This window comes from Lepisma saccharinum, chromosome 3, assembly GCF_977018435.1.
Source record: "Lepisma saccharinum chromosome 3, izLepSacc3.1, whole genome shotgun sequence".
In the NCBI taxonomy this organism is placed as follows: Eukaryota; Metazoa; Arthropoda; class Insecta; order Zygentoma; family Lepismatidae; genus Lepisma; species Lepisma saccharinum.
The window spans coordinates 20301833-20329541 of record NC_139231.1 but is presented as its reverse complement, the minus strand read 5'-3'; the positions used below and the strand labels follow the sequence as shown (position 1 = coordinate 20329541).

The 27709-nt window shown below is 37.5% G+C and overlaps 1 protein-coding gene across 1 annotated transcript in view; it reads right to left on the bottom strand.

Moving 5' to 3' along the window:
- The window catches only part of Mgtor (nuclear basket protein megator), a 362060-nt gene that overhangs the window by 172188 nt on the left and 162163 nt on the right, over positions 1 to 27709 (bottom strand). Inside the window, exons 12-14 of the mRNA XM_083118344.1 lie at positions 19845 to 19916; positions 10779 to 10921; positions 240 to 411 (exon numbers count right to left, since the gene is read on the bottom strand). Of these exons, the coding sequence (XP_082974470.1) occupies positions 240 to 411; positions 10779 to 10921; positions 19845 to 19916 (387 nt within the window). The remainder of the gene's footprint in view (positions 1 to 239; positions 412 to 10778; positions 10922 to 19844; positions 19917 to 27709) is intronic.

Sequence of the window (27709 nt, the reverse complement as noted above, 5' to 3'; positions counted from 1 at the left end):
ACAATTGGTATAGATACTTTTGGAGAAAAAATATTCTAATGAAAAATATGTTGTTTTTTTGTGGGAAATTAATGTTACATATATGTCACAAGTCAGCGTTTAAGGGTTCCGTTGACACCTTGAGTGATCAAATAATACCCAACCTACATGTAATTGGAAAATCAAAAACAGAGAAGGTAAATTACATTTTGGAAACACAAGGAAAAACTACATACAACTACATACATCAAAAAACTTACATCTTTCAAGTTCATAATGGTCTGCTCATGTTTCGCAATTGTGATACTGTTGTTCTTGTTTCTCTCTTCTAAAGCACTGATCTGCTTCTTAAATGAGTTTGCATTGCTTTGGAGGATTTTGAAGCGTTCTTCACTGAACTCTACTCTGGAAAGTAATTGCGTATTCTGAGTCCTGAAATACAAAGCATGAACATAATAATATTCCTTTTATCTACATTTTAAAAGATCATTTATTTTATACATAACTTTATTCACATAGAAATAAGGAAAAATCAACAATAGTCTAGAGTGGATTCAGCTAAAGTTGAAACTTAAGTGTGAAGATATTTCACACATAATGCTAATGATAAATTTTTACAAGCAATAAATATCATACTATGGGTCATCCTGGTACATACATTTGGTTAATATAGAGAGTTTCTTCCACATGAACACAGATAATTATAATTACAGCTAAGCCGATACCACTTAAACTGATACTGATGACTATACTCTCACAGATACCCACCAATACTGAATGCAAAACCAATACTTGTAAAATTTGATTTTACAATAAAAAAGGCTAGTTACCAAGTCATACTAACTTATCACATCACAGACATTAAGTAACAGTTCTTTCCTAAAACTGATACTCACGAAACATAAGTATTTTATGATATATTTTATATTATACTTTTAATATAAATAACTCCCAAATTATTCTCATGTAGCATTGTAATACCTTATGACATTTGGTATTTTTTTATGTGAACTTCTCTATAGACTCGGAGGATTCAAAGAGAAAGGTTTTTTGAAATGTTGCTAGACCTTTTAATGTGTTACACTTACAAAAATATTATATATATATACATACATACACACAGGGTGACTGGTAATTAGATGTATTCCCTGAAAGGGATTAAAGTAGAGACAATTTGCAATAAATTTGACCATATGATACCCCGTCCGAAAATTAGTAGTTTTCGAGATAATCGAATTTCAATTGTTTTTTTAAAAAATGATAATTTTCCACATAAAAAGATGAATTGAGAAAAAACTGCTCATTGTATGGAACTTATTTCAGCGTTTTCTGATAGCTAACAAATAAGTGGTTCGTTGAGAAAAAAGTTTTTCCCAAATAATAATCACATGTAAGTAACGGGTGGGTCTAAACTTACAAGTGACGATAAAAAATTGCACTCTTAGTTTACTTGGCAACGTATTAATAACAAAAATGGTATGACACGAAGGGCACAAATTACTTAAATTACTTCCTTGTGACATCTGCTATCCAACAAGGTACAAATGTTGCTGACATTCACATTTGTGTACAAGAAATAATACTTCATTCATCTTCATGTGAATGGAATCAATGAACAATCCAATTAAAGAACATTATATGTCTTGCTCAAAGTGGGCACCTCCGTTACGAATGCAGGCACGCAGGTTTTTAGGAAAATTTGGTCTCTTAACTCGTGATGTGATGGTGTCCTTGATGTGTTGACCAGCTGATAAGATCCTCTCCCTGAGCTCTTCTTGCGAGTTTACCGGTGTCTTGTCATTTGGCTCCAAATGTAAAAGTTGCAAAGTTCCCTTTACTCATGCTTTTGATCTCGTCAATAATCTGCTTCCCATTTGGGTGTTTGTTCAGTAATTCTCCGAAAAACTTCTTCCAATCTGCCACAAGGAAGGGTGAATGAACTTTTAGAAAGGACAAATGTTGCTCCTGGCCCTGGTTCTAATGACTCAAAAACAAAGGTATCGGTGGGAAAATTTCAAGCGATACTTACCGATACTGATACCACTGGTATCGGCCAATACTGATACATCAGTATAGGTATCGGCTCAGCCCTAATTATATTGCATGGCCACCTAAATGGCCAAATGCTTTTGAGTGGTTGACTCATGATGATACCAACAAAAGTACCAGGTTTGACTACCAGTCTGCGAGTCTCCCATCATGAATTTCATCTAATAATTATACATACTATCTCCTTTCCATCACAATTAGTCAAAAGTCGCAGCAAAAATACATAAAGTAATAAAAATACAAAAAATACTTCTAATTTAAAAAATATACAATATTTTCATCAGGAACTTTCAGATCTGAATCTAGTCTATGAAAACCAGAACTTTTGGATCTGGAACATTTGTTGTAACCCCAGATTTAATGTTTCTCATTATCTTGTCAGTGCTGTAGTTTTGAGTCTCTTGATGTCATGAAGATACCAAAGGGAGAGTCAGAACTTAAATTTTACTGTACAAAATAGTGTAATATCATTATTTCACTCCAATTTTCTAGGTTAAAGATTGCAGCTCTCATACAGTCTCCCACCGATTGCGATGTAGCCTACGTGTAGTAATCAGATTGTTGCATGCTCAGAATTTGGCACAGAGCTACCAGCAATTGTGTGAGGTGTGCAGACCGGATGTCGTGAGTGATAGTATGGTCAGACGATGGCGCAGACAATTCACAGAAGGCCAATTGAATGTGCACACGCCCATACAGCTGAGTACACATAGACCCTTTGCATCTCTTCAGGTGAGAGATCTCGGACCACTTCCTGTACAGCCCTGGCCTTGCATGTACCGACTTTCTTCTATTTGTTCAACTGAAGAGACTTCTGTCAGGACAAGGATATGACACCTACACTGCGGTAGAGATAGTTCCAGTCTTTGCTGTCAAGATACATATGCCATGGGCATACAAAATTTAGTGTCATGGTAAGACAAATGCCAGAAAAACGCTCGTGATTGCCGAAAATTAGGTTAGGACTCACTGTTACTAATGCAATAAATTACTACTGATATTCTTGTTATATTTACGCCTAATCGGTAGGGATCTTGATTTTTGTTATTTTTTTTTTCAAATTTGAGTATTTTTTTTATTATTCGGTTATTTTCCCCAAAATTCACATTTTCATTTTAGTGCATTTTCTGGCAAATACCTAAAATTATACCTTCATGGTATTTTTAAACTACTGTTTCAAATTGTGAGTCACATGGCCTATGCCTCTGTGAGAGTTTGATATCTTCGAAGTTATTTTGGGAAAGTTATTTTCCATACCACCTTTTTAATTTTAAGGTAAGGGTTTTAGATAATGGAATCTTCCCCGTATATACAGAAGGGTGCATAATGACCATAAGTGGCAACGCACCCAAAAATTTTAAATGTATCAATCTCACATGACAGATACCGATATATTATGGCACCAAAAATTGGCATTATCTTTTTTTGATTTGTCAGTGTTAAATTTCCCAAAATTCGAGTTTTTGTTCTAGAACAATTTTCTGCCAAATATACCAAAACTTATACTTCCACTGTGCTTTTAAATTATTATCTTAACTTGTAGGTCACATGGTCTACGTATTTTCGTGACAGTTTGATATGTTGGAACACATTTTTGAGGAAGTAAAAGTAAAGTGCTCCCCTGTACATAGCACCAACAAATGAAGGCATCTAGGGGTGTGGAGTTATGGCCACACACTTTCTTGATCACGGCCAAAGGTGGGGGTGATGTGATCATCACCACGCTCCTGGCTACGTTTACTCCCCAAACTTTCCTCCAGGTACCTGCTTCATACGACGCTGGGTGGGTGCCCAAGCAGGTGGAAAAGTACCAGTTATCCCGCACAGAGGATCGACCCTGGGTCTCTTGCATGGTAGTCAGATGCCCTAATGACCGAACTCCATTAGTTCTCGCTCGACAAATGCCAATGGTGCGCACTTAGATTGGTAAATCAAAACACATCTCACGCGACAAATACTGAAGATGCGGCTCCCATGTGACGGTAGATCTCCTGTTAGAACCCTGCCACTTTGCTGTGATGCAAATTGTTTCGATAGAAGTTGAAAAAATTGTGGGAAATAAATGATTTAACCTTTACACTCCCGAGCAGGTTTACGAAAGTGTGGTTCTTGGCGGGAATTTTAAATTCGAACACTCTTTGGAGGAAAATTGTTAAAACTCTGGCACTATGCGAGCAATCTGCTTCAGTTAACTTTTCTTTTGCAGTTAAAACATCAGCACATGCAAGCGTGTACAATTCAGAATGCCGGACCAAGAAAGGTGGGCTTGGGAGGGCATGACCCCCGAATTCCAATGGAAAAAACATAAAAATCTGGAGTTTGACCCCTCTTCTCCCGCTATTTTGGCGAGAAGGTGCGAACTTTAGTATTTTTTTCAAAGAATGGACATTTCTTAAGAGAATGAAACATGTTTCATGTTCTTGGGTGCCATACAAGTTGAATAATAAGCCAAAATGTGATTATTATTTTTTTTTTACGAAAAATAGGTAATTTGCATTTTTGGAGGAAAATTGTTATAACTCTGGCACTATGGGTTCAATTTACTTCAGATAACTTTTGTTTTGCAGCCAAAACATCAGCGCATGCAACCGTGTACAATTCAAAATGCCGGACAGAGGAAGGGGGGCTTGGGGGGCATGACCACCCAATTTCAATGGAAAAAACATAAAAATCTGGAGTTTGCTCCCTCTTCTCCTGGAATTTTGGGGAGAAGGTGCAAACCTTAGTATTCTTCTCAAAAAATGGACGTTTCCAAAGAGAATGAAACATGTTTCATGTTCCTGGGTGCCATACAAGTTGAATAATGAGCCAAAATATGAAACTCTGTTCGGAAATGTGGCATGGATATGTTGCAGAGTGGGAGGGGGAGAGGAGAGGAGAGGGAGGTTGGTCATCAATGTGAATTTCCCAGGCTTGCTCCAGACCTGTGTCAGAGTTTCCACCCAAACATAAGAGTATGAAGGTCCAAAATACACATTCGTTTAATGTGGCTGTCGGAATTATTCTATGTATAACAAGCTTTATAGTTTACTCTTGAATAACATTTTGGAAAACTTGCACGTTCTATGTACACAAATATGGCACATTTTGTTTATTTAAGCTTAGAAAAAACAAGAATGTTGGATTTCATGAAATTTTTCATTCTTTTAGGACATTTTTTAAAACAAATCGCTAAAAACACCAACAATTTGCATTTTATGCCAAATTCGCATTATTTCGATATTTCGAATGAGCGAAAAATGTGTCCAGACATCATTGCATATTCATAAACACAACTTTGCAGCAGCCACGGTTTTCGCGTTTGGGTAAACTCAAGGTCTCTACTAATTGAAAATTACTTTCTTGGCACCCCTCGTATAAATAAGATGGAAAGTAAAAATTTAGCAGGGCTGGCAGAGAAAAGTCAATTCTTGAAGAAAGTGATTTGCTTTTATGATTGAATGATTCGAGTTAATATGACATTAAAATATTTACGTATTTATTATTAGTATTTTACTTCATAATATTGGACATTAACTTCACTCAGTGAGAGATTAATGACCATCTCTCACGAGTTTAAACAGAAAGGACAGAGAGTGGCGTTAATTTCATTGCAATACTAGTGTTGCAGTAAATTTGAGGTTGGGAGCATGCACTTGCCAAATTTTTATAACGTTCACCAATGCAGATTTACGTTTCACTTTTTCGTGATAGTATTCAATATATATATCCTGCTTTGTTGGATTCTTCTTGATATCTAAGAATAGTGCAATGTCATTGTAACCCTATGTTAACTTGTGCGAAACCAGTAATACGTCAGGATGATTGAAGAAAACCTTCGTAAGCACTCCTATATTAAATAAGGTGAAGTGAGCCAGAAAATTATAGCAGCATATTTGCAGTCTAAAGCTCTTTTTTATGCATGCGATTTTTGTTGGATGTTGCAGTCCAAAGACATCCAATAAAAATCAATTCCAAAAGAGTGCCATGCATGCAATTTCTGTCGCATGTTGCAGTGAGATACTTCGTCGGGTGGCGATATTCGACAAAAATTGTATGTATCAATGGAGCCTATATGTTTCCATGTTGCTTCAGTTTGTCCAAGAAAATGCCTTACTAGGACAACTATATCCCTCCCATCCCTTCCATCTGTTGACAGTTCTATCCCCTTACTACTCCCATACGGACAAGAAAAATGACATTCAATGCATTTTCCACGTACTATTTACAGGCTTAACACATTTATCTGAACAACAGTGGTGGATCTGTGGAAAAGTAGGTTATGAGTCACTGTAACTAATATAATAAATGCAATTACTACCAATGTTCTTGTTTCAATTTATGGCTAACCCGAACTTACTTTATTCATACTCCTGATATAAAGCTCAAGCCTAATAAATTCAATAAAAAACAGACAAAAAGTGAAGATTTAGTACAGCTGCCAGAGGAACATCGATTACTGAGGAAATTTATATGTTTTTAGGATTGAATGATTGAAGTAGGTATTAGTATATTAAAATATTTACCCATTTATTATTACCTTATTTCATAACACTGGACATTAACTTCCCTCAGTGGTAGATTAATCATCTTCTCTCGTGATGTTAACAGGATGGCGCAGAGGAGGTGACTTGCAATGTCAGTGTAGCAGAAAACTGAAGATGTCAAATTTTTATAAAGTCAACTGGTAAATCCGACAAAAATGACAGACATAAAAGGTGCCTGAAAGTTTGTCTCATGAAATGTCCTACCAATTCAGACAACAAATCAGATGCAAATCAGATGCCATGCATTAATGTTTTTTTTGGATGTTGTGTAGTGATGCATTTTGCACAATTCAACACTAGTTGGTTGGTGATATTTAGGGGCATGCATATTTCGTTTTTGACGAAAAAACGAAATTTGAAAAAACACATTGTAGTGTTAATTTTTCATGTTTTTGAAAGGTGTGAGGTGCATTTTGTGACCATATTTTGTCACGAAATAATGCGAAATGAACTGCAAAAAGCGAAATTAACTCTTAAACACGAAATTCAGGGTTTATTCACCGACGCGACACCTTCCGAGGTCTGAATTATCCTGAGAGTTATGCAATTCCCGGAAAATTTATTAATTCTGCTGTTAATATTGGAGAAGCAAAAATGGACTCCTTTACACAGAAATAAACTATACTCTGATAACTACATAAATGTGCTATTAAAAGTGAAATGTTAATTCTGTGGAATACGTGTAGTTTTTAAATCAAATTTAGGATTATTTTCACAATTTTAAAACCAATATGTCTTTTTATATACCACTTTTCATCCATTTTTTCACTGCTATAACACCGATATTTTATTTTATTTACCGCTTTTGAACCCGAAATTGACTAAGTTTTTGTACCGAAACTTTGCCTTTTTATTTACCAAAAATATGTGCCTCTAGTGATATTTGATAAAAATCACACACATCACTGAAGCCTAATCACAGGCATGCGCAGACCCTCTGATTAGGGGGCAAAAGCCTTGATGAATGTTCTCCACATTTTATTGTAATGATAGGTATGGAGCAACTGTGTATATAGATCTGCCGAAAATTACTGTGTTAGAGGATTTTCAACTTTCTTGGCACCAATGTTTCCACCTTTATTTCCCCTCTCTGTGGTTCAGAGACTATTTTACACAAACATGACTTTGTAAAGCAGATTCAAAACAACTACACATAATTTATTCATTTCCAACACTGACGGCAATTACAACGGCAGTTCACCCCCCCCCCCCCTCTAACTAACTCCCTAGCCTTCTTAAACCCGAAGGTTCATGGCTGCAGCAACACAGGTCTTCCATCTTTCCCTATCTTCAGCAAGTTCTATATACTCTTTTCCATCCCTACCGATATCCCTTAGGTCCATCTCAACGTTGTCCCTCCATCTTCGTCTTGGTCTTCCTACAGGTCTCTTACCATCAGGTTTCCCAACAAGAATCCTGTAAACTAATCTTTCCTCTCCCATTCGTGCAACATGGCCTGCCCACCTAAGTCTTCTTGATTTAATTATTCTAATAATATCTGGACATGAATACAAATTATGTAGTTCTAAATTATGTAACCTTCTCCACTCACCTGTCTCCTCATCCCTTTTAGGTCCAAAGATTTTCCGAAGGATCTTATTTTCAAATACTCTCAATTTATGTTCCTCTTTCAATGTAAGGGACCAAGTTTCACATCCATATAATACTACAGGCAAAATTACTGTTTTGCATATTTTAACTTTTAGTTTCTTAGATATCAAACGAGAAGACACAAGTTTATGAAGAGAGAAGTAACATGCATTTCCAGAATTAAGCCTACTTTTTATTTCCTCTTTAATATAATTTTCATTTGTTAATATTACTCCTAAGTATTTGAATTTGGAAACTGGTTCAAACAAGTTGTTATCAATAATTAGATTTTGATTATTACCTAACACTTGGTTTCGGCCTGTAAACATATATTTAGTTTTCTCTTTGTTAACTTCCAAACCTATCTCTTTAGCAGTTTTGAAAAATATTTTAGCATTATTCTTAATTGTATTCACATCATCCCCCAGTAAGTCTAAATCATCTGCATATGCTAACAACTGAGTCATGCCATATAATTTTAGTCCTTCTTTAGTTTCTTTTACCTTCCTAACAGCATATTCTAAGACAAAATTAAAGAGCAATGGAGATAATGCATCATGAATTGTAAATTTGTCAGACATATTAATACCCACATGAATTTTACTTTCTGTTTCACTGGTGCATATTTTTATCATACTAACAAGCTTCTTAGGTATTCCAAACTCTACTAATATATTATATAATTTATCTCTTTTGACCGAATCATATGCTTTTTTGAAATCAATGAATAGCTGATGGACATTTTGATTATATTCCCACTTTTTTCAAGTGTCTGTCTGATGTGAAAAATTTGATCTGTAGTTGATCTGTTATGTTTAAATCCACATTGATAATCACCCCTTCCCCCCCCAACATTATTGCCACTTTTTGTCTCTGCATATGGCCTCTAAATAAACACTGTCTACAAAAAAAGTAAGCTGTCCTTGACCCCTCGCCAATCGCTGCAACTGATTCCCAATGTATGGGCAATTTTAAAGAGCATAATATTTTTTAATAACGGTCATAAGATTCCTGTACACTAAATTTCTAAGTGAGAGTATTAGGGGTGGCAACTTCCGCCTCTTGCCCCCCTTGTGTGCATGCCTATGAGCCTAATGATGTTATTAAAATAAAATGTTGTACCATGGCATTCAAAAGAAGGAAAAAATCAGGTTGCATGAAACCTCAATTTTTGTTTTCATGTTCCTTCAGAATGTCCGACAAAATGCCATACTACAGTGTTGGACATCTGTCGGATGGGATCATAGAGGGTGCCCCCTCTCCCCCCCACCTCCTCTGGTTGACAGCTCCACCACCTTACTGCTACCAAACAGGCAAGAAAAAATGATCATTCAATGCATTCTTAAATGTGATATTTAAAAGGTTCATTGAATGTGCCAGTCCTGCCTGGTAGGTTCATTGCATCGCATCTACAGTTCAAAGTAACGTTTGTCTATAAAGACAAAATTCCCTGACTTTTTTTGTCATCTGAAATTTCCTGACTTTTCCCGGTTTTCCAGGTCTGTCGCCACCCTGTATTAACAAACTTTTAGAATATTTATAACATCATATGTAAAGGTAATAAAAACAAGAAAGGAAACTCAACAGGGTAGGGGTAAGGAAGTAAGTAAGCTAGCATCAAGGGTCAGCTCTAATGTGACATTTGTCATTTAGTGGATAACAATCAACAAAGTAAATGAATAACAATTGCAAGAAACCACAAAAATTTAGTTTCGTTTCTTGTAATTGATATTTCACATCACCCTCTTTTCTTTGAAATTTTTGTGTTGAATTCAATATGGCGGTCAACAATATGGCGAACCTGAGCTTGTCCCACACAGCTAGGGATCTCCCTGTGCTAACCCATTTCTTTCATGACCAGGATAACTCCCCATTATATTTTGTAGGAGGTGTTAAGGGACTTTTGACTCGTCATAGTTCATGTAATGGGGCTTTTATCAGTCACATAGTTACACATATTATTTTGTATCTTCTGATCCCTTTGCAGTCCCAGAATGACTTTTTAATATGTCTTAGAGTATGGCATGAGGGACCAAATATATTTTTCTTCACAATTTTTGGTGATGACATGTTTTAAGATATTTAAGGTCAAAGGTCACGTGACAAAATTATATTTTTTATCCAAAGGTAGGCTATTTATATATCACTGGAAAGCTTGTTCAATTTCCTGTAAAATAAGCTTTATTTGAGCTTCCTAGGTGAAATGGGGGCGGAGTTACAGCACATTTAGTATAGCTAAGCGGGCTCAAAAAGGGCAATTTATGCAAACTTTGACCTTGAATAATTTAACAATTACAAGATGCACGACACTCAAAATTTTCATAGTTACTAAGTTCTATGCATAGATTCAAATCCCCAAATTTCATGAAAATGGAGATGGTCAGGTTGTGGGCTGTGTTGATTTCATATGGAATGACTGTACATCAAACTGAAGTATAGATGTCAACAACAAATTTAAAAGTTTCATGTGCTATTCTTTTGTTGTTGTTCTTGTTCAAAATCTACTTTTACAGCATTCTTAAAAAAATAATATCGATTTTTCCAGAAAAAGTAAATTCCCTGGCTTTCTCACGATTTCCAGACTGGGAGTATATTCTTTCACAAATATGTATAAAGAATTAATTTTTAGATTACCTTAATTTGTTTACGTCATCTCTCATCCTTTCTAACTGGTCTTCCAGTATTTTTGTATTTGCTCGCTTTTCCTGTTTATAGCTGTCATAGTCCTCCTTCATAAACCTGAGTTCTCGTTGGGCTTCATTCAACTCAAACTTCAGCTGAAATTTAATTTTAAAATAATCAAGTCAAATATAAGACAATAAATAATTGGTCTATTGACAACTTATTAAACTTTAAAAGCACTTCATGTGTAACATGGCTGCATCTACTTTGTGAAATACAGCTGCAATCTGTAAATATTTTTCTTGCAATAAGGCAGAATAATCATTAATATATATATATATATACATACATGATGTCCTAAGTTGCAACTTTGAACCAATTCTACTTATCTTTTACCTTTTCTGATAACCCAGGGTTGTATGGTGTGCATACTGTACCTTTGAGTCAGCCTTCTTATCTCACACTGCTTGTCTCCTTGGCCGTGGATGGCTCTTTTAGTTATGGTTCGTGGATACTAAATGTGTTTCTTTGTATCTATGATGTGTTCCTGTTCTTGTCTGACAAGGGGCCTACTTGACTTTGAGATCGTGATCACGCAATGGTGTTGACAGCATTCTAAGCCCCACACAACATGTACCACGCACGCATGATATTGGCTGCTAATGGCAACAAGGGGTGCAAGGAGAGATATCGGAATGTGAGCTGGACGTGAAGCTACGAGACGTAGTCAAATGGCAAATTCGAAGCACACAGCACAACAGTGCTATAGTGCTAGTAGGGTTGCCATCAAAACAAAGCAATGAGAGTGACACAAAGCAAGCATTGCATTATACCTACAGCAACAATTGCAAAAGCTCATATTTCAGCAGAAAGGGATGCAAGCAATTTCTGACAGTGAGAAGGAAGTGGAAGATGACATATTAGCATTTCTGCAAGATATGTCAACTTGTCATTTTTCATTTGTTGCTCATGGTGCAAGTTAGAGTTGTGTTTTGAACATTTTGTGAACGTGGATGATGTTCACTTTGTGAAGAGTACCACACACAGTCCGTAGAAGGTTGCTCTATATACAGGGAGGTTATTTCAGTCGTTCACCGCCAGCGTGTCGGCCGTTCGGCGGACTCTTCATGCAACAGGTCCCGGCAAATTGCGTGCAGGAAGTCCGTAACAGAAACCGCTTGTTTTGTAATGTTTCCACTTTTCACAATTACAGTTACAATTACAATTGAAATAAGCACGTACCTTGTCGCAAGGATGCTGTGTGTGTGTGGAAAAGGTGTCCTCCCAAATACAAATACAGAGTGTCCGAAAAGTCACGCAACCCGGTGTTTACGACCGATTAACGGAATAGCGAAACGGAATGATAAGAAACACTTTCTGCCAAGAGAATGCCCTGTATATTGGGAAAATTTAGAGACACAAACATATGTAAGAACATGCATGTTTTAATAACAAATAAGCAAAGTGTTGCCAAAGGCGGAAAAAAAATATTTGCAAATCGTGTGTATTGATGCACAGAACTCATTGAGGTAAATTATTGCAACATTTCTCAATACGAACGAACAATTTGGATGGCCATCTATTGAATTTGACAGAAAAAGAACTTTGACGAAGTTTCAAAAACATTGCAGAAGGGAATAAATGGGCTGTTCCAAAAATCGATGTTTTCACAATATTACGCAGGACACTGGCAACACTGTTGGTGTCACGTGTCACTAACAGACGTGTTTCACCTCAGGCTATCACACTAGGGCACTTTTAACGACAAAGGAGAAAGTTTGTTATTCTCGATCATATGCAATAAATTACATACACCTTGCAACCCTGAAGTTTGGGTATCCCTAAATGCTTCTCTTACCCAAGAATATGACGATGTTCGGATATATTCTTCAACAATAAACACTCTTTCCTGTGTAGAATATGGCATTTTAAAAACACACACACGACAGCATAAGTAGACACAATCTGGAGTGCCGTTCGCGGCAAACAGCAACCACCTAAGGCACAGAAAACATAACAATTGATACACGTTCTTCTGTACCCACATTTCAGGGTTGCAAGGTGTATGTAATTTATAGCATATGTTCGAGAATAACCAACTATCTCCTTGGTCGTTAAAAGTGCCTTAGTGTGATAGCCTGAGGTGAAACACGTCTGTTAGTGACACGTGACACCAACAGTGTTGCCAGTGCCCTGCGTAATATTGTGAAAACATCGATTTTTGGAACAGCCCATTTATTCCCTTCTGCAATGTTTTTGAAACTTCGTCAAAGTTCTTTTTCTGTCAAATTCATTAGATGGCCATCCAAATTGTTCGTTGGTATTGTGAAATGTTGCAATAATTTACCTCATTGAGTTCTGTGCATCAATACACACGATTTGCAAATATTTTTTTTCCGCCTTTGGCAACACTTTGCTTATTTGTTATTAAAACATGCATGTTCTTACATATGTTTGTGTCTCTAAATTTTCCCAATATACAGGGCATTCTCTTGGCAGAAAGTGTTTCTTCTCATTGCGTTTCGCTATTCCGTTATACGGTCGTAAACACCGGGTTGCGTGACTTTTCGGACACTCTGTATTTCTGGCACCTTATTTCTGACATCTAATCTTAGATTAGTCATCGCTACTTTATCCTCAGTTGTCGCGACAGCGCCGGCAGCTTATCGGGGGTTGGGCGAGTTGTCAGCCGCGAGAGGGCGCTTCATACTGCACGTGTCGGCAGTGATGCCAACCGTAGGGACATGTCCCTAAGCATAGGGACTTTTCACTAAATTTCGCCCGCGTAGGAACGTAGGGACAGATTTTGCCAAATGAGGGAAAACGTAGGTACTTTTTTCAATCTTGGTAAATGACATTTTATGAATTAGTTTATCTGGATACTTTAGCGAAGAGGAGAAAAAGAACTAACTAACAAATCTCCATCAGAATTTTGGAACATGTTATCGGTTACCAAAAACTTTCAAGGCAAGTTCCTTTTTGAAAACATTTCCACTCTCGCGAAAATAGTGCTAACATTGCCACATTCTAAAGCGGAAACGGAAAGAATATTTTCAATGTTAAGTGATACAAAAACAAAAAAGGGAAATAAAATGGGACCAGAATTGTTAAAGACTGCAGGAAATACAGCATCACCAACCAACATCTATCTCTGCACAGCAGCAGCATGTATGACTTCAAATAACATAATCAACAGTAAACGACTCAACGTTATTCATTAGGGGTGTACGGGATCCTTTACTTTAAAAAGTCGTTAATTCTCGACGTTTTCTGCCTTGTAAGTTTCTGGAACTTATTGAAAATTGTAAGTTTTTATTCTAGAAATGCAAAAACAATCACTTAAAGTGAAAATGACTTGTAAAATTCGAGATTTCCAGTGCTTCGGGAAATTTCGAACATTTCCCGTCCCGAAAATTTTCCGACTTGGTCTGGAAATTGCAAATTTTTCAGTCCCGAATGTCGGGATTTAAAAAAATTACCGTCCCGATCCCGTCCCGACCCAAAAAATTCTGTCCCGCACACCCCTATTATTCATTAAGGCAAGAATTTACAATACCGGACCCTTCTGTAATTTCTATGCTACGTCTTATACTCACGAAATAATTATTCGTGATGATTTATCTCAAGTTAACATGTTGGGGTGAGGGGGAAAAAATGTTAATTAACGTGTAGAAGTTGTAAAATAAGCATTTCAATTCTCGCAATGATTCTCCGTATACAAGTATGGTAGCCATATTTGTTGATATGAACAAATTACAATTAGTTACGCTGTCGACAGCGTTGCCACACTGTTGATTTCATACTTGGAGAGCATGGATTGTTTAAGAATAGCGGAAGAGAACAGTAAAAAAGTTGTTAATGTTATACAGATTGTTAGGTGGAGTGTGCAGGAGGGCTAATTAATAAACTTATTCATTTCAGTATATTGCCCAAAGAACGTGCTTACATGTGACAGCGACAATCACGATGTAGAAGAACTGATTTGATTACAGGTAAATTTGGCAACATTACATCAATCATAAAATTGCAGGATACTAAAATGGCGTCTTCGATGATGTTAAAGTGCTACGAAAAAAATATTTTTTATCGGTTCGTAATCACAATTACCGCAAAACCATTCAGGAATAGCCCCACTGAGCATTCTCGGTAAGGTTAGGTTAAGTTAGGTTAGGCAAGGCAAACATAGTTAAAATTTGGGCTCGAAAAACGGGTAGCCCAACAAACCATTGACGGATAGCCCCACGAACCATTCAGGTACAAAAAAAGGTAAAGTGTTCCCCTGTGCATAGCACCACGCCATGAAGGCGTATAGGAGGTGTGAGGGTAACGCCCCACACTTTCTTGATCCGGTCGTGAGTGGGGGTGATGTGATCAGCATCACGCCCCTGACCGCCTTTACCCCCCAGGGTTTCCCCCAGGTACCCATGTTATTCGACGCTGGGTAGGCGCCGGGGCCGCTTCCAGGTACGGTTAGGTTAAGTTAGGATAGGCAAATGTAAATTCGCTCCTTCATTAATTGTGGAAGCACCGAGCAGAAAGATTTGGTAAGTAAATGTGTATATTTTATCTTCTGTTTTGCATGCTCATGAGGTGATAATTTTTTTAGTCGCTTTACTTGGCGTAGGGACATTTGGTCAGTTGTAGGGACATTTTGACTACGTCTGTAGGGACATTGCCGAAAAATGGTTAGCAACACTGTCGGCTACCAGACGTCAGTGTACGTTCATGTTCACTTCTGTTTGCGTTTATCAGTACACGTGTTGCTTATACTGTGTTATTGTAATGTGCTACTCATGGCCAGTGCTTTATTGTGTGTTAATTGTTATTCATTCATTAGTTATGTTGTTAAACAAATATAGTCTTGAACATAGAGTTTTTATGTACGATAATTATGTGAAAACGAATTCTTGCAGAAAAGTGGTCAGGGAATTACGATAGACAGGATCTCTTGAACCTAAGAAACGTGTTGTATTGCTGTTAAAGGAGGTCATTTTCAACATCTCTTATAACACAGGAGGTTAGTGATCATCATTATTATTACTTTTAAATATCATTTTACGCTTTCAGTTTGCTTTATGCGCCGGGATGCTGTCTTCCCTTTCTGACAACTGACGATAAAGTAACGATGTCTAATCTAAGATTTTCTGTCAGAAATAAGGTGCCAGAAATATTTGTATTTGGGAGGACACCTTTTCCACACACACACAGCATCCTTGCGACAAGGTACGTGCTTATTTCAATTGTAATTGTAACTGTAATTGTGAAAAGTGGAAACATTACAAAACAAGCGGTTTCTGTTACGGACTTCCTGAATGCAATTTGCCGGGACCTGTTGCATGAAGAGTCCGCCGAACGGCCGACACGCTGGCGGTGAACGACTGAAATAACCTCCCTGTACACTATGTGGAAGAAAGTCATTGGACACCAAATGTCAGCGGATACCATCAGTTTATTTGCAATCAGTAGGAGGTCGGTCCACCTTTGGCAGTGATAACAGCAGCCACTCGTCGTGGTAAACTGGCCAAAAGGTCGTGTAGTGCACTGAGTAGGATATTCCGCCATTCCTCCAGCAGTACAGTCACCAACCCTGGAAGTGTAGAAGGGTGAGGCGATCGTGACCTCAATCGGCGCTCCAGTTCGTCCCATAGATGTTCGATAGGGTTTAGGGCAGGGCTCTGAGCAGGCCGATCCAGTCGGGTGACATTATTTTCTGCATACCACTCCATGGTAGCCCTGGAAATATGACAAGTCGCATTTTCGTCCTGGAACACACATTCTTCGTTTCCATAGAAAGGCCACAACGTGGGGAGCATGGAGTTGTCGAGAATATCTCCGTATGACGCAGACGTCATGTGTCCATACACCGGTGCCAGTAAACCCACGCCATGCCAGCTGAAACAACCCCAGAACATGATGCTGCCACCACCATACTTCACTGTGGGCACTACACACTCGGGTAACACACGTCTTCTCTGGGGAATCTCCATACCCACACTCTCCCATTTGATCGAAACAGTGTGAAGCATGATTCATCGCTCCATAGGACCTTCCGCCATTGCTCCACCACCCAGTTTCTCCGCTCTTTACACCAGCGTAGTCTCTGCCATTTATTGTTTTTTGTTATCAGGGGTTTGTGAGCAGCGGCTCGACCATGATAACCGAGCGCATGGGCCTCCTTGCGAAGTGTCTTGGTCGAAACAGTCAAATTTGTCGCACTTTGAAACTCTTCTGCAATCGAATGCATCGAACAGATCCTGTTTTTCCAAATCTCCCTCTCAGCACTCTCCTGTCCCGGTCGTCCAATTTCGTGGGTCTTCCACATAGTGGTGCATTGCTGCAGTGTCCCTTTTCCTTCCACTTCTTGATGACAAAGGCTACAGTTGATTTAGGGACCTGTCAGGCATCAGCTATGCTGCGAATACTCATGCCTCCTATGGAGCAGCCTACTATGATCCCTCTTTCAAACATGCTGACCTCTTTCCTGTCCATCATTTTATCAGCGAATGATCTGAGAAGCCTCCTGCTGCCGTATATATACCCGTCTGTACTATCTTTTCCATGAGGAATTCGTTTCAGAGTTGAAACCGCGCTGTCCAATGACTTTCTTCCACATAGTGTACATGGTAAGTCATTAGCAGCTACGATTTTGCTGTCACCATGATTTGTGCTGATACTTTCAAATGGTCCTACTTAGACATTGCACTTGCTTTCTCGAAGTCAAATAGTTACCGCAGTGGACTGCGGCGTTCTTTGTACACTTGGGGTGGTTCGATAGGTAGTGTCGTTATCTCCTTTTCTTTGTGTGTGTTGGCTTTCGATAGACAGCTGTTGATATTTGATTTCCAGAACAATCTACCAGGTCATCTAGGAATGGCAGATCAGGATGGCCACACTAGGACCATGATAAAATCCAAGTATAATTCCCAGTTTTCAAGGCGAACTTCCCAAAAATTCAAGGGTACAAGTACAAGGAGATGTTTTCTCTATTTCAACCTTATGTAACACCGCCCCTCACCACCACCCCACAACCCCCCCCCCCCCACCACACACACAAAAAAAATAGTATATTAACAATACAAAGGTTTGTGCAATTCCAATGTATTCAAAAATTCTAATTCATTCAACTGAACAGTATATACCGGGTGGTCCATTTATAATGATAGTATGGAATATCGCATGCAGAATGCATCCAATCAAAAAATTGCACAGAATAAAAGTTTGATACTATTGAGGGGGTAAGTCAATGTCTCAAAAATTTCATTGCCGCCACCCACCCCTTAGGGGGGGGGGGCAGGGGGTAAATTTGAAATTTCAAATGGAACACCCCCATTTGTTTTACATATTTGGATTCCGTGTTGAAAAAGAAGAATTTTTTGTTTGAAAAATTTTGTAAAAAAATTTCAAACTTCGAACATTTATAAACATTTGGTGGTTTCTGATTCATTTTGTTCCCTTTATGTAATAACGGTTTTGGTTTCCGTTGAAAACATTGCATAAAAGAATTTTATTCAAAAAATGTTTGCAAAGAATTATGCAAAAGAAAATTGTTTGCAATTTATGTTTTTGTGTAACAATAAATAATATTAATTTGTTCCAACTCTTTGGTTTCAAGGAACGCTTTTCTTCAGAACCATTCATGTGGAGAGAAAAAAAAAAGAGTGTTTAATATAGGAATGGTCGCCGAGACCGATTAAAAAGTGTTTAATATAGGAATGGTCGCCGAGACCGATTAAAAAGACATTATTCAAGGGAAAAACGATTGGACGGGTGGATGTTTGACATCGAGAATACTCCTAAATCCAACATTAAATCGTCCCTTAACGTGAGAATAAATAACGATCTACCATTTTGATATGTGAAAATGCGCAGTTTCATAAAGCTTGCTTTCAGTTCATTTTAGGCTGATAGGCTAATCGGGACTAAATATACAGTTTAAAGTGAAATTCAATTCCAAACCCGAATGATTATCGACTGCCACCCTGTTTAATGACGTGTCCTAGAATACGCATCGGGTGAAAACACATCGCAAGTTGCGAGTTTCCTTTTTCACGCTGGATTACAATGCAAGTCAAGGAAGGAGTTTGGACTGCTCCCTTGAATGGGGAAGGAGGGTGAATGAAGTTGGTTGAAGCAAAGAAAAGTGACTTTTTTTTACGATGTATTTTACACAGCCGAACCACAACGAAAATTACAGCCATGCCTTTATTCTTTATTGTCTGGTACCTAGAGAGGTTGTGTTGTTTCTCCCGAGAGATCTTATCTTACCAGTTAATCTTGTAACAGACAATGCTCAAGTAGACTCGTATAAAACATTCATTCTGCCCGATTATCTCCCGACTTTTACTGGCGCCAGTGTGACTGGTGTCAAGATTCTTTGAGTTTCACTTGCAATAAGCGAGAGATTGTTTTCCTTTCAGTAGGTCTCAGTGCAAACTGGTTTCTCATGAACTAGAATTGTAATCATTTCCTGGAAGAGCAACGACTGTGCACAATTGAAAGAAAGTAACATTATTTTAAATCCTTTATTTGTGAAAAAGTTTTCATGTTCTATTTTCCTTCTCACAACACGCGTCATGTGCATAACAGGTTGTATAACTACCAGGATAAATTGTGTTACCGTCTCCTAGGCATCTTTGTGTCCGTTTGAGCTCCCTTTAAGCTGAAAATTGGTGCAAATTCCAATAACGACCCCTTCGAAATAACGACCTTTTTCCCAGGAACTGTGAAAGGTCGTTGAATCGAGAGTTGACTGTATGCACCAACTACTTTACTTTCACTTTTTTGATAATTTGGGCATTTGAAAATAAATTTACATGAACTAACATCGTAAATTCATAAACATTTCTGAATAGTATTCTCAAGTAAAGAATTTTAAAAAATATTACAATGATAATTATTTGCAACACAGAAACTCTTACAGCCTTTATGTTATTGACAAGTTAGGGTTGTGCAGATTTGAATTGCACAATCCCATACACACATGCAAAGAACTATGGAATTTGAGTTATTGCAACTTGCAGAATTTGTTTGTCTTCTTAACGCATACATAGAAAATAATACAGCAAAATACAACAATACCTTCATCATCTCCTCACTTTTATCAAGTGGCATCTGACGTGAACTGGATAATACCACAGGTGACGATGTAGTCTGTAACCAAAAAATATTGCAATAAATATCTCTGTACCTTGTGCAACCCCAAATCAAGACATTTTTCTTACCAGTAATTGTGAATTCACGATTCTCACACAAAAAACCATGTAAAACCTGTGAAATGCTAATTTCTCACACTTGTAGTAAGTAAAATCAATCAACCCTCATTCATTTGGGTATAACCAAGGGAAAAAGCAATACTTGCCACTGTGGCAAGAATGCCAAAACATGCCGTCTTCTACACTTCCTCTAACACACACATATTTTTCGCTAAAAAATTCTATGTAGTACATCTCCTGTGTGTGCCCAATCTTGAAGAATTAACAACTTTACGCGTCTACTAGAGTGCTGCATTGAGGCTTTTTTGCTCGATCGTCTAATAATTCGCAAGGATGTTGCTAGATGGCTTACGGAATGGACAGTTTCTTCGCTTGAGCAAATAATGCTCGAACATTCAGACGATCGGTATACGCTCGAAGCCCAGTAGTTCACGTACAACCATAATGTGTCTGTAGTAGTGGGCACTCAAATATAGATTGTGAAGTGAAGGATGCCGTGGAATTGAAACTTAAGTGAACAAAGTCATCATCTCCATGTTAAAAAAGGAATTTAGTCTATCTTACCAATTCATAGCAATATATGAAAATGAATAGATGATTATGGGCTGAAATTACCAGCATGAATTTTACACATATATTTGTAGGATTATTGTCACATTGAAATGATATTTGATGTTTTATATATTCAAGCAAATCTCGCTCGAGCGTGGGAGATTCGATCGAGTTTAAGCGAGCATGTGGTCCAATGCAGTACTCTAACGTCTACGGTGATTCAAAAGCAACAGATTCTGTTGCGGTAGCTCTGACAGAGAAGATTCCACGCAGGTAAAACAGCGACAGTGAAAAATCAGGCAAAACAAGGCCAGTTCAGTATCTCAGTGGTAGAGCTATTGCACGGTATGTCAGAGATCTGGGGTCAAGTCCTGTTGAGTCTGCATTTTTAGCTAAAAATTTCTACATAGTACATATGAGTTGCTAAGAATGCAACAGACTTTACCAGGAGGGATCTTTTTCTAACAAGTGATTAACTAACTAACTCTCTAGCCTTCTTAAACCCGAAGGTTCATGGCTGCAGTAACACAGGTCTTCCATCTTTCCCTATCTTGAGCAAGATCTATATACTCTTTTCCATCTCTACCGATTTCCCTTAGGTCCATCTCAACGTTGTCCCTCCATCTTCGTCTTGGCCTTCCTACAGGTCTCTTACCATCAGGTTTCCCAACAAGAATCCTGTAAACTCCTCTTTCCTCTCCCATTCGTGCAACATGGTCTGCCCACCTAAGTCTTCTTGATTTAATTACTCTAATAATATCTGGACATGAATACAAATTATGTAGTTCTAAATTATGTAACCTTCTCCACTCACCTGTCTCCTCATCCCTTTTAGGTCCAAAGATTTTCCTAAGGATCTTATTTTCAAATACTCTCAATTTATGTTCCTCTTTCAATGTAAGGGACCAAGTTTCACATCCATATAATACTACAGGCAAAATTACTGTTTTGTATATTTTAACTTCTACTTTCTTAGATATTAAACGAGAAGACAAAAGTTTATGAAGAGAGAAGTAACATGCATTTCCTGAATTAAGCCTACTTTTTATTTCTTCTTTAATATAATTTTCATTTGTTAATATTACTCCTAAGTATTTGAATTTGGAAACTGGTTCAAACGAGTTGTTATCAATAATTAGGTTTTGATTATTACCTAACACTTGGTTTCGGCCTGTAAGCATATATTTAGTTTTCTCTTTGTTAACTTCCAAACCTATCTCTTTAGCAGTTTTGAAAAATATTTTAGCATTATTCTTAATTGTATTCACATCATCCCCAAGTAAGTCTAAATCATCTGCATATGCTAACAACTGAGTCACACCATTTAATTTTAGTCCTTCTTTAGTTTCTTTTACCTTCCTAACAGCATATTCTAAGGCAAAATTAAAGAGCAATGGAGATAATGCATCTCCTTGTTATAACCCATCATGAATTGTAAATTTGTCAGACATATTAATACCCACACGAATTTTACTTTCTGTTTCACTGGTGCATATTTTTATCATACTAACAAGCTTCTTAGGTATTCCAAACTCTACTAATATATTATATAATTTCTCTCTTTCTACCGAATCATATGCTTTTTTTGAAATCAATGAATAGCTGATGGACATTTTGATTATATTCCCACTTTTTTTCAAGTGTCTGTCTGATGTGAAAAATTTGATCTCTAGTTGATCTGTTGCGTTTAAATCCACATTGATAATCACCTATAATTTCATTAGCATATGGGGTTAGTCTTGTTAAAAGAATGTTAGATAATATTTTATATGTTGTTGAGAGTAGAGAAATTACACGGTAATTATTGCAGTTCATTTTATCACCTTTTTTAAACACAGGAACAATTATGGATTCTTTCCACTGTTGAGGGATTTCTTCTTTATTCCATATTAAACAAATTAATTTATGAATTTGACATATTAATGAAGTTCCACCATATTTAATTAACTCAGCTGGTATTAAATCAATGCCAGTTGCTTTGTTATTCTTTAGCCTGTTAATAGCATCTTTAACTTCAGTCAAGTTAGGTTCTGGAACTAAAGGTTCTGCTGTGTGTACTTCGTTCACTTCTGATTTATCTCCTACATGGACATTTAAAAGGTCATTAAAGTAGTTCTTCCATCTATTTAGAATATCACTTGGGTCAGCAAGAAAATCACCGTCTTTATCTTTTATCAAGTTTACTTTAGGTTGCCACCCCTTTCTAAACTCATTTTCACATTTATATAAATCTCTGATATTTTTATTTTTGCTGTTTGTTTCTATTTCGTTAATTTTGCTTTTCAAGTAATCTCTTTTTTTACTTCTAAACGTGTGGTTAACTTCTCGCTTTATTCTATTATAATTGTTTAGATTTGTATCATCAGAGTTATTTAACCACCTAAGTCTAGCCCGATTTCTTATTTCTATTAGATTATGACATTCATTATCAAACCATGGCTTACTTTTTCTCGGTTTATGGTATCCTATACTTTCTTTAGCTGCTGATTCTATTGCTCCCAATTCTTATTTACGTCTGTTTCATTTATATTTTCATCATCATTTAAATCCTGCAAAATATCAAATCTATTTGACAGTTTAATTTGGTAATCTTTCTTAATTCTTGATTAATTATAACTTTCTAACAAGTGATATAAAGAGTAACTATCAATGTGCATATACTAATTTTGCAATGAAGTGTTCTAATCCTCCATGAAGTGAAAATATTTCCAACAAAATTAGAACTGTTCCAAGCACTTTCCATCTTTAAAGTTCAAGGTAGAATGTAAGCTCTGATGCAATCAAGAAGGCCATCCAATATCATCATTAATAATTCAAGGTTATTAAGGCACAAGGTAAAAACTTGTCACTGGATCTTGGTGCACCACAACAAAAATAAATTAACAGAATTAAAAAAACACATTAACAATCTGTCCAATTGCATAAAATGGAAAAATCAGTCTTCATGACCAACAAAGGGAAAATTCAGTTTTCAGAATTGTGATAAAATAAATGATTAGCCATAAATTCAACAAAGTGAATGACATGAGTCTTCATATCGAAAAAATTAAGCCTTTATTGATTGATTGATTTCATTTATTTTACTTCACATTTCTGTCACTATTGGCTAATCACGAAGATGAGAATGAGTGATGTGATGAAATTGATGAAGGGTCATACAGAGAGCACCTATGCCCAGGCTAAGAATCAAACCCAGGACCTTTGGCATAGCATGGTGTGCATTCCTCCAAGGAGCCTGGCAATTAAGCTATTAGTTTGCCAAAATATTGCTGGAGCTTGAAATACAAGAGGAAGAGAAGATAAGTTTCCTAGATATAATGATGAAAAGGGAGAGGAAAGGAGATTGAGACCACTTGGCATAAAAAAAGTGTTCAGCAGGGGGGACTTCTGTCACAAAAGAAGTGATCTGAATGAGAGGACAAAGATAAATTTTATAAAGAATATGGAAGACAGAATGAAGAAAATATGCACAAAAGAAAAGGAAAAAGAAAGCAAAATAGATAGGCTATGAAAGCAGCTAGAAAAGAATGGGTACAAAAAAGAAAGACAGACTTGATGTAAACAGAAGAAGGAAGAAAGAAGATAAAGAAACAGGAGAGGGAGAAGAGAAAGAAAAAAAAGAGGTGGTTTGGTATAAGGAGTATGGGGAAAGCCACAGAGACTATAAGCAAAGTACTTACAAAAGCAGGTTTAAGAACATACAGAAAGGGAGGCCAAAGCATTTCAAGGTTAGCGAACTAGAAGAAGGAAGAAAACAGGGAAGAGGAAGCGATTATCTAGGAGGTTCAGTGTAAGGAATGTGATAGTGTGTACATAGGGGAAACAAAAAAAGAGACTGAAAGACAGGTTGAAGCAACATAAGGATGACGTAAGACAGAAGAGCGAGAAAAATGCTATACACAGTGCGGTCCATAAGATCCCGGATTGATTTTTTTGCAGCCTTCCCATTAACCCCATTTAGCAGATGACTGTTAAACTATGTAGTTTGAACCCTTTCAAGCAGCCATGCTGAGAGGCATCAGTCTAGCCGTTGTTGTTGAAGAGTGCGGATGTCTGATATAACCTGGTGTTGTGTGTGTGTGTGTGTCAGACTCGGGAGATGGACGAGAAGGAGCAACAGCGGGTAGCAATTAAATTTTGCTGCAAAGCTGATTTTTCAGCGACAAAGACATTTGAACTGATTCAGAAGGAATACGGTGAGTCAGCACTGAATTGGACTACAGTTTATGAGAGGTATAAACATTTTCGTGAGGGTCGGGAGAAAGTGAAGGACGACAAATGCAGTTGTCAGCCAACAACAACTTGGACCAATGAGAACATCTCAGCTGTTACTAAATTGATGAAAGAGGATTGGAAAGTGACATCTCAGATGTTAGGAGCAACACTAAACATCCCCAAAACAGTAGTTTTGCCCAGACCTCTTCACCTCTCATGATTTGTTCTTACTGCACGACAACACCCGGGATCATTCAGCAGCAATAAATCACCAGTTCCTCGCTGAAAAGCAAGTTTCAACGTTGCACCATCCACCTTATTCACCAGATTTGTCAGCTCCGGACTATTTCCTCTTCCCAAAACTGAAGATGCACCTGAAGGGTTCAAGATTCGACTTGATTGAGGAGATCCAGAAGGCTGTGACCGACAAACCCAAGACAATTCCGAAAGAATACTTTTCTGAGACCATGAAGAAAGATTGATTGATGGATTGATTTGTTGTTTTAAGTCCACTTTATGCATAGGAAGGCTAATTGGGACTGGACCTAGAGTTTAAAGTGGGATCCGAACCACTGTGCCATGTGCCTCCACCGGGTATCAAACCCAGGACCCCTTGATTACAAGGTGACGATGTTACAACTATGTCATCGGGGAGGCCTGAGGCCATGAAGAGATTGAAAACTCATGCTGAGCAATGCATTGCATCAAATGGGTCCTATTTTGAGTAAATAAACAATCAAACCTCATACGACTTTGAATTTGTTATTACCATAGTCCGGGAACTTATGGACCGCACTGTATTCAAGCACAGAAAAGAAACCGGGCACGACACAGAATGGGAGAAGGCTAGAAGGATAAGGAAGGAGAAGAGAGGACTAGTGAGGAAGTGGAAAGAGACCAAGGAAATAGAGAAAAAAAGAGAGGAAGAAATAATGAACTGGAATGGGGGACTGAAAATAAACAAAAAATGGAAAGGAGTGCTAGAAAGAGTGGAAAGGATGAGAACAAGGAAGGAGGAAAGAAGAAGGAAGAAAAGAGGAGGGAAGGACTCCAGGAAATAAGGAATCTGTACACGTCCAGACCTTGAGGAATTGATAAGGCACAGACTCTCACCAGGTAGTGTTAATTACCTGTTAGGAGATTCCACACTCAGGTATTCCTGACAGGAAATGTTCTGATTAGGACTGGCTCCTTCAAGTTGTTTTGTGTATGGACCCTGTCCTGGGAGTGAAGATATAAAGATGATGATAGGATCTTTCATCAATTTATTGTGAATCTTCGTCTGAAGAAGACCCTGTTAGAGGGTGGAAATGTTACGTTTTTAGTGTATATTTTTAATACAATAAATTTTGCCTTGGTCAGCATTTTAATGTTTTATATATTCAACAAAGTGTTGTCTCCAATTTCCAGTCTGGCTTGTTTCTTGCTTATCTTGAATTTTTTTTCAGTTTTCGGCTGTCTGCTAATTGGGCCTGCCAAAGCCTAGACCTGAGTGATGGAGCTGCCACCTGTGGGTTCTCAGGTACACCCTTGTGTTCTGTCAGGGTTCCAACTCCCTTAGCCTTTCTGGATCCCTCCAATGCCCACAAGGCAGTGGGGCAACCACTTTTATGGCGGTTTTTATTTGCCATGACACACGGCTGTCGATGGGTATCTGTGGTATTTGCTGAGTATATTCATACCACTGGACACCCTCCACACCCTGATAGCCTTGCCTCCTCGGTTCGGTACTGCTAATTTGTATTTCCCCTTATTCGCAGCTCCCCCTCATATCTGAGGGAGGTTTCACTATCTGCCACCTGTGACCCATCCAGTAGCTGAGGCTCGCTGAGTATGCCGACCCAGCCAGAGGCAGGCAACGGCGAATGATGATGATGATAATATTCAACGAAGTGCATGGTTTCAATCTCCACATTTAAAAATTAGGACTTTATTTTTGATTGATTCATTGAGTTGGTGGTTTAAATCTACTTTATGCACAGTAAGGCTAATCAGGACTGGACCTACAGTTTAAAGTGGAATCCGAACCATGTGCCTGCACCAGGACCCATTGATTACAAGGTGACGATGCTACCACCACACCATCGGCAAGGCTTAAAAATTAGGACTTTAGTTCACCAGCATGTTGCCTAGTGTCTTAGTGAATGCAGTCAGCACAGACTTATAAAACATATTAGAGAAAACAGGTGGACAGATTGTTAATGTGTAGGGGCATGCATATTTCGTTTTTGACGAAAAAACGAAATTTGAAAAAACACATTGTAGTGTTAATTTTTTATGTATTTGAAAGGTGTGAGATGCATTTTGTGACCATATTTTGTCACGAAATAATGCGAAATGAACTGCAAAAAGCGAAATTAACTCTTAAACACGAAATTCAGGGTTTATTCACCGACGTGACACCTTCTGAGGGCTGAATTATCCTGAAAGTTATGCAATTCCCGGAAAATTGATTAATTCTGCTGTTAATATTGGAGAAGCAAAAATGACTCCTTTACACAGAAATAAACTTAATACTCTGATAACTACATAAATGTGCTATTAGAAGAGAAATGTTAATTCTGTGGAATAAATGTAGTTTTTAAATCAAATTTACGATTATATTCACAATTTTTAAACCAATATGTCTTTTTATATAACACTTTTCATCCATTTTTTCACCGCTATAACACCGATATTTTATATTATTTACCGCTTTTGAACCCGAAATTGACTCCGTTTTTGTACCGAAATTTTGCTTTTTTATTTACCAAAAATATGTGCCTCTATTAATGTGTTATCATCATGCTGTTCATTTGGTTTTTGTAGTGGTTCAATATGTTTAGACATTTGGTGTGTACAAGGCATGTAATAAAACATTCTGAGTTTACGAATGTACATAAGAAGTTTTGGAAATAATAAATCACTGTAAGTAAAGAAAATATAACAACATCTTTTATTATAGTCATAAGCAGAAAACTTGGT